General features: G+C 41.7%; 1 protein-coding gene across 1 annotated transcript; it reads right to left on the bottom strand.

Moving 5' to 3' along the window:
- Positions 1-406: 406 nt before the first annotated feature.
- Positions 407-1,999, bottom strand: LOC119917872 (protein Daple-like). Its single transcript, XM_038738289.1, has one exon. It carries the CDS (start codon positions 1,997-1,999, stop codon positions 407-409), a length of 1,593 nt encoding a protein of 530 aa, XP_038594217.1.
- Between the last annotated feature and the right edge of the window lie 6,312 nt (positions 2,000-8,311).

Here is an 8,311-nt window from a genome sequence, read left to right on the forward strand (position 1 = left end):
CTGAGGCAAACAGTGCTAACCACTGCGCCACTGTGCTGCCCCTCTTTCAGTTTGTGGTTTGGTATTTTTAGGTCAACCTGAGGAGAAAATCCAACTCCACACAAAAAGAGTCAGGCCCAGGAATTGAACCAGCACCTTTTTGTGTGAGGCTGAAGTTTCATCCATATGCTCGACTGGAGCCAATCCCAGCTGACATTAGGTGAGAGGCCGGGAACAACCTGGATAGGTCGCCAGTCCAACACAGGGCACATAGAAACAAACAACCACTCACACACATTCACACAGCGGAGAAAATCCAACTCCACACAAAAAGAGTCAGACCCAGGAATTAAACCAGCACCTTTTTGTGTGAGGCTTAAATTAAATCCATACCCTTTTTTCCCTTGGAAAGCAAAAACAATGTATGTCAGCTTTCCATATAGCTCTTCAGGAGCTGTTCAGGTCTTGAATTTCTTGCTGCAGGGGCTGCGTGCTCTCGGTCGACGTTCTGTTTCTCAGCCTTCATTGCATTGCGTGCACTTTCTAAAGCTCTTTCACTGTTCAGCTTTTCTTTGAGCTTCTGGACCTCTCGTCGAAGTACATCATTTCTTCGACTCGTGGCATCTTTTTCCGTTGTCAGCGATTTGTGCAGGACCTCCAGTATTTTTTCACTTTGCAGTCTGCCGTAGAGCTCTTCAACCTCCAGCTGTAATGTGTGGTTTTGTTGGATCAAGGCTTCGTTTTCTTCTTTCACGACATCATTCCTGTCTACCAAAGCTTGTTCCTTTACAAGCCTTTTCTCCACCTCCTGAATTTCTTTTTTCAGGATTTTATTTCTGTGCGTTAGATTCTTTTTCTCTCCTTTCAGTGAGTCATAAATTGCCTTTGTAACAGTTTTGTTTTCTATCTCCTCACTGCACTGTTGGATTTCTTGATGGAGTTCATCGTTGCGTTGTCTTAAGGCTCCTATCTCCTCTCTCAGCGGACCACACTTGCCTTCATATTCTTTCATACCTCGAAACTTTGAGTGGAGCGTTGCAAGTGTTTTAAGAAGCTCATTTTGTTTTGCAGAGACAACTTTTTCTTCTGCTTTCAGGGCTTTATATTTGTCTTTCATGGCTTTTCTGTTCTGGATCCTACTGGTAAGGTCCTCAATGTCTATTTGGATGTCTTCATTTTCTCTGCACATAAATCCCATGTTGTGCAACTTCTCCCTACACATGACACCGAAAATCTTTTGATCTTCATAATCTTTGTAGAGCTTCTGGCGTTGTTCTTTCAGTGCTGCGTTCTGCTGGCTGATGGTCACTTTGGAAACTTCCATTTGCTCATTCATTTCCCGCAGAGCCTTTTCATATCGGAGATCTTTGGATATCTCCCGAATCTCTTGTCTCAGGTCGTCATTTTGCTGGCTTATCGCCTCTTTCTCTGCTTTCAGTGTGTCATACGTTTCATCCAGAGCAGTTAAATTTCTACGCTTTTCTTTGAGCTCCTGGATTTCCTCTTGTATGCTGTAATTTTGGAGCCTCATGGCCTCTGTTTCCTCCTTAATGACATTACACAATTCCAAAGATGGTTCATTTTGGGGTCTTCTCCTGAGCTCCTGAATTTCTTGTCTCAACGCCTCGTTTTGCTGGCTTGCTGCTAAGAGCTCTGCTTTGACTTTATCATAGTTCTCATCAAAGGATTTATCATGTGTCATATTGTGTAGCTCCTGACGTTCTTTTTCCAAAGCTTCATTGGCGTTCAAAATGGCTTCTTTCGCCACTTGCATAGCGTTGGACATTGCATCCAATTCTTTTTGAGTTTGGCTATTTTCATGGAGCTCTGCTAGTTGTTTTTTCTCATATTGTCTAGCGTACCTTTGCAGTTGGAGATCTATTCCTTCCAGTTGTTGAATGACTGCATCCAAGTCCACTTTGATTTCTTGGTCAGATATATCTGCTTGTTCTTGGCTGACGTCCATGCCCAGATTGTCAAAGAACTTCTCAGAAGGGACCGTTTCCTCGATGCAGCTCATTTTTCTTCTCTCTTAACGACTGTGTTAACCACCGCTTGTTTTTCTGGGCTCTGTACACGAAGCTCAGTTGTAAATGATTGATTAGACTGAGGAGCTGAAGTTTCAGAATGTGTTCACTCTGTGGCTTTGATCTTCAGAATGTGGAAGCAGGCAGTGACATCACTTTCCCCTCAGAACGGTGTTTATGACATCATCAACATTATGACATCGTCTAAATTCTGATCGATAAAGTACAGGAAGTGAGGGAACCTTTCACACAGCATGGTGTTTATGAAATGGTAAAAAGACAGAGGATCAAGTCTGAATCTACACATTTTTATACACAGAACATATCTTCCTGTTGTCTACGTCTTCTCGCATAAGAAGCAATCAATCGCTCCCAAAATCTGGCAGCAATACTGTTTTTCCACTGTTTGACACAAACATCCTCTCGCATTAACCCTTTCTGGTCTGCCCTGTCCAAACCTGGGCCAACGTCCCAGAGAAGTTCACACATCCTAGCAAACTTTTCACAACATGCCTCAACACAGAATTAATCATATTTCAAACATCCATCAGTGGTCAATAGCTAGGATCTATCTATACACAGATTTAAATGCTTATGTTTTAAAGTAAAAGTAGTTAATATGATGCACATAATTAAACTTCTTCCTCCCTGTACATCTGTATCTGTGCTTTTTATGTCTTAGTTTCATGCTGGCAGTGAAAGCACCGATGTTTGGGTTGTTTATGGTGGACAGATGATGGCGGTCTGTGTGAATTTGGAAGTTCTTCTGTCTCAAAACACCTGCCTGAAATTAATTATGACACAGCCCTAAGGAAAAAATAACATTTTACAAATCAGTTCTGTCCTTGTGATTATGTCGTACTCCGTGATTCCTTGCATTTGGATCAGAAGAAATGTAGTAAAAATTGGAAATGCACGATACTGTAAAAGTGGAATGTTGTCCAGGAAACGTGAGAGTAGCAAGCCAGCAATTAGAGATTTATAAAAGTGAAGCTGATTTAATTGAGCAGAGGCCTTTCTTTTCCATTTAGTTCCCAAAAGCTCTGTTTCTCAGGAGTTAAGAGTTGTTGTTTTTTTAGATTGTAACCTTTTATTTATTTTAACAGCATTTATGATTGTATTTCTAACATGTTTAAGGTTCTATAGGGTTCTCCTGGACAAATTTCTTGGCACATGCAGTTAGAAAGTGAGTCCTTCATGTACATCAGTGTTGTTGTTGGGTTCTGTAAATAATATCACAGAGTACGGTCTAGACCTGCTCTTTTATGAAAAGTGATATGAGATAACTGTTATGAATTGGTGCTATATAAATAAAATGTAATTAAATTGAAATTAAATTGAATTGTACGTCGGTTTACAAGTGAGGCGGCACCGTAGTAATGGCTGCTTGTTTACTTCAAACTAGAACCTGGATGTTTATGTAGATGTGGTTGTGATATAGTCGACTCAGTTAAGATGTATATTCTAAGAATAAGGACTGGTTTTAAGTATTTGGTTTTATTTTTAATATGGATTTAGGTTGTTTCACATTAAATTAACATTGTGAGAAAACTATTATCAGAACTGTAATGGACATAAGTTTGCCTGCAGTTTCCTGACATTAGTGTTCCAGACGTATAAGTAGTATTAACAAGTGCTTGCAATTAACTGATGAAACATTATGTCAAACATTTGCATTAGTTAAAATGTCTGTTTCCCTGAGCCAGTTTGTCTCAAACACAGGGACGGTCTTACTATATATGACTAATAGGTACAAAATGTTTTGAAATCCGTGCAGTAGATGGCTTCCCATGAACTAGCTTCAGTGGCTGCAATGTACTCCTTTCGAGATTTCAGAGCAAGAACTGTCCTTTAGCAAGACTTCTGTTTCTGGTTAAAAACAAGGTTACTCATAGGGATCCCTTCTACGATTGTGTCAGACACCTGGTATAACAATCTGAGCCTGTCAGTGGCAAAAAGAAGCACTTTTGCATACATAATTATGACGAGCGCCTTAAAGGAATACGTTGAAGCTACCTAGTGGTTGATGTGAAAAGGCACGTTGTCACGATATGAAACGTCGCAAGAACGAGTCCATTTTGAAAGCGAGTATTTCCAACGTTGATAAGAGGTCTAAAGCGGGACTATCCTTCTGTGCACATGAAGAAAAAATAACTCAGCGAGAGTGACTTTGGAGAACAGCAGTCAGGTTAACTTCAGCAGGTAAAAGGTCTGATGTGAGCAGCACGTGTAGCTGCAGTGAATCTCTGTCTGTCTTGCTAACCCAGCTGAGCAGCCGACGTGCAACGATGTTTATAAACTGCGCTGAAAAGAAAACCACGTCGCACGTGAACCTGCGCTCATTGAAGGTTTAGTCACAACTCTGGACTGATGCAAGATGGAAAGAATGGGAATCACATTGACTATTAAAATGTTGATTAGCAGGACAGACTAGGCAATATGGATGCACATCTCTCAGTAGATAATAAACATCACATGTCATAGTATAAATAGTACATTTTCAAAAGGACAATATTAAAGGAAACTCGGGGAGCCAGTTTGTTTGGGCCTGATGCAGCTGATAACATTAATATCTTGCAAGTATTGATTTATAATTTACTGGGGCTATGCTGAAGTTTGTCTGCAGAGGAGATGCTGGATCATCAGCCAGCACACAGCTGAAACACAGAAGTTTTAGAAAGTCACACAGACCCAGGTGAAATACAGGCAGCCTCAGCCAGTAAAAGCACAGCCAGAGATGTACAGGCAGCATCAGATACAAGCAGCTCAGACCCTAATGGAGGACTGAGGTAATGCTTAGCAAGGGAAGCTGGTGAGGCACATACTGACACATTTCATAAATCAAAAATTAATGAGGGGATCTGTGCCCCAGTAGAGCTTTATGTCAAGCAACGCCCCTGAGCAAAACCACATAAACTCAATAATATCTCTGGAAAAATAAATAATATTCCTGACATCAAAGGAACGAGTGAAGGAGATATGACCCTAGTAGGTTTCAGGAAAAATTAATGCGACTCTTTATTTAGATTTTCAATTAGACATTTAATCATTCAAATCCAAATATACTTTATGTCAGAGTCACAATGCGACATATGAAATCATGATCACAATGATGCAGACTGTAGACAGACACACACACACACACACACACACACACACACAGTCTATAGATTTTTTTTGTCTCACTCATGACCAGCCTCAGGCCCGTTCAGGTTCCTGTGTGAAACTTTAGACAAAGACAATATTTTGTTTTCATTGAAGTTACGTAGGTTTGCGTATTTTGACTCTAATATCCTGTCTTGAACTTTCCTCACGTGGACTTAAAGGCTACGTTCACACTGCAGACCTTTTAGTTTACACGTGGCCCATATCAGACTGAAGTGTGAACTGGCCCCGGCCTGCAAGTGACCCGCATGCGCAGAAGAATAAAAGGACGTCATACGCAGCACGCTGTCGTACAGAAGGAAACCAGGAGCCATAGAGGTTAGCTCCGGTTCGCTCATACTTGCTAACCCTCGTGATTTTCACAGGAGATTCCCGTGTTTCATTGTCCTCTCCCGGTTTCCTCCAGGGCCGGGCTGTTTCAAGGCACTTTGGGGGCCCCAGGCAAAAGGGATCTGGAGGGCCCTATATCGAACTAAGCTGAACGCCCCAACCCTTCAGGAATCTCATCATAGACACAAAATTCCAATCGTCAAACTTATTTTTATCTTTACTACCAGATAAGTTTTACAAAGTGCATACACATACATTATAGTACATTTTAAATACAAACCCCCTACTATACTACAACTCACCATTACTACAGCTGTATGAAACCAATGTAAACATTTTGCTGGGATTTAATTGGAGTAAACGGATCAAACTGATGCAGAAATAACTACAATATGATGCAGATTTGTTAAACATATGAATTCATGCTTTGTCAGGTCTTTCAGCAAGTCAGCAGGACAACAACTTCTAAAAGGTTTGTTTTCTGAATGGAGTTTGGATCGATCAGGGCTATGCTACGCTAACTTGTTCACAGTAAAGTACAACGACAGCTGGAATAAAGTTACAGACAGATATTTTCTGAACTCACCAGGTAGTTCAACTTCCTCGCTTTCTTTTCTCCAAGTAATGCAGTGTTTTCTGTTTTTTATATAAATATGAAGTATTAGTCCATCAGAGCTCTGGGTGCCAACCGACGCTAACAACATTTACATTTATTCATTTATTTTAGCTTTTATCCAAAGCGACTTACAATTGCTATATATGTCAGAGGTCGCACGCCTCTGGAGCAACGAGAAGTGTCTTGCTCAGGGACACAATGGTGGATGGGTCACAGTGGGGGATTGAACCAAAGGCAAGTGTCTTAGCCACTGCTCCATCACCCCTTCTAACAACAACAGTGAAACCAGATGTGCACGGAAGCTAGCTGCTGAGAAGCTCCAGTGAAGATAAATCAATGTTTCCATCCGCAAAACTAAAGTGAAAAGCTAATTTAATAAAAGCAGCTCCTCCCGCGAGTAAACGGCGTAGTTGTCAGAGTGTAATCCAAACCGACCGCGGGTGTTTATTTGTCCAAAAGCTGCAGCGCTGCTCTCTGCTCTGTCCTCAACTTCTCCAAGTGTAGCAGCTCTCCGCCGGCCAGCGGCATTTCAATCCCCTGCTCTGCCCGGCCCTCTCCACACAACGCTCTGAAGCCATCGGTGATGTCAGGATGATCTCAACGCTGATAGGCTACAGCGACTTAGCGTCAAGCGACTTTCTCGCTCGAGTTGAAAATGTTCAACTCACGCAAAGGCCTTCTCGTTGCCGGCAGGCCCTCTTCGCAGCGCCGACAGGAAATCGTGGCGCTATGTGTCTTTGCATTGACTTTGTATGTAAACGCAGCGCCCACAACGCTCACTTCGCTTTTGGTCTGTAAGCACCTTTACAAAGTTACAATCTCCTTGTTTGTTTAACGTAATGTCTGCAGTCTGTAGATGAGGATGAATCAAGTTCACCAGTTCATGGGTGCCACAAACAGGAGTCACCAAGTATTGTAGAAAGTCAGACCCACACAATGCTGAACCAGAACCAAAGACACTATCATAAAATACAGTCTGCATTATCATCTCTAATTTATAATTCTTATCATTTCAAGTTTTAACTTTCAACTTACTCTTTTCTTAGCAAACATCTCATTTCCTCTAGCTCATGTTAACTGTGAATGAAATGTAATCTGCGTTCAATAAAGTAGTAGTCATACATGTGAAACAACAAACCTGGATTTGAACATTTTTCAGTTACCTAGCCAGGTAAAACTCCCAAATTCCAGAGTGAAAACAAATGGCATGCTTATTGTAAAACACAGGCGAGCCAACACTAGACAAAAAGGAATACACACACTTAAATACCCAAGAGAGGTGGAGGAAACGAGACACAGGTGGAAACAAAAATCAACTCAAGGACAGGAAGTGAACTGACAAAGACCCATGAGGAAGGATTTAACAAAAGAAAACAGGAAATCACCAAACTCACAACCAAAACCAGGACATCCAGGGGTTAAAGTAGTTTTCATCAGAATTTGATAAACGCCTGTTTGTCTCATGTCCACATTCTCACCAAAACACTTCCTATTCAGCTCAGTCAGGAGAGACTTAAATGAAAAAGAGGCTTAAAGAGGAATTAAAAGGAAAAGGAACAGGAGAGTTTAAGAAATGTGAGAGGGATGTATGGCCTACCTGGTGGAGGGGCTGTGACCACAGAGGCCAGAACCAGAATGGATGTGAAGGGCTCAGTGGGATCACTGAAGACTGCTTGATCCACCAGCTGCTGGAGCGAGAGAGGGAGGGAGGCCTGGAGCTGGAGTGATGCTGCAGTCTTTTATCTGGTCGGGGTCCTCCAGGAGAGAAAAGACAGTTTGAAAGTTTGACAGCAACAATATGATTGGCTCACAGAGGTTGTGGCAAATTCTGATTGGTTTAACTGAAAGAATGAACGCCCTCAATCTAATGACGGAGTTGGAAGCAGAAAAAAGGAAGAGAGGGGGCGGGGGAGAAATAGAGTCAGCATGAACGATGTCTTCCTGATTCAACTTCTGCTGAGTTTCCTTAATCTTAAAAAAAATATCTGCAAAGATAAAATGAGGAACCAGCAGATCTCAGAGCAGTAAAATATCATCTTATCTGTGTTCTTCAGCAGCTGCTACAGTATCACCATATTGCACCATGGACATCAGGAGTCAGATTCTGGTGGGAGAGGAGTTTGACTCTTCACCTGTCTGTTCATGTGTGCTGTCAAACATCACCATGGATCCTGTCTGTTGCATCATTGCAAAC

Source organism: Micropterus salmoides, unplaced genomic scaffold (assembly GCF_014851395.1).
Source record: "Micropterus salmoides isolate LMB-PRFRI ecotype aquatic unplaced genomic scaffold, ASM1485139v1 Ms_hic_scaffold_2299, whole genome shotgun sequence".
In the NCBI taxonomy this organism is placed as follows: domain Eukaryota; kingdom Metazoa; phylum Chordata; class Actinopteri; order Centrarchiformes; family Centrarchidae; genus Micropterus; species Micropterus salmoides.

Bases quoted from the DNA above. Each gene is read 5' to 3' on its own strand.
- LOC119917872 (XM_038738289.1), bottom strand. From the start codon at position 1,999: ATGAGCTGCATCGAGGAAACGGTCCCTTCTGAGAAGTTCTTTGACAAT.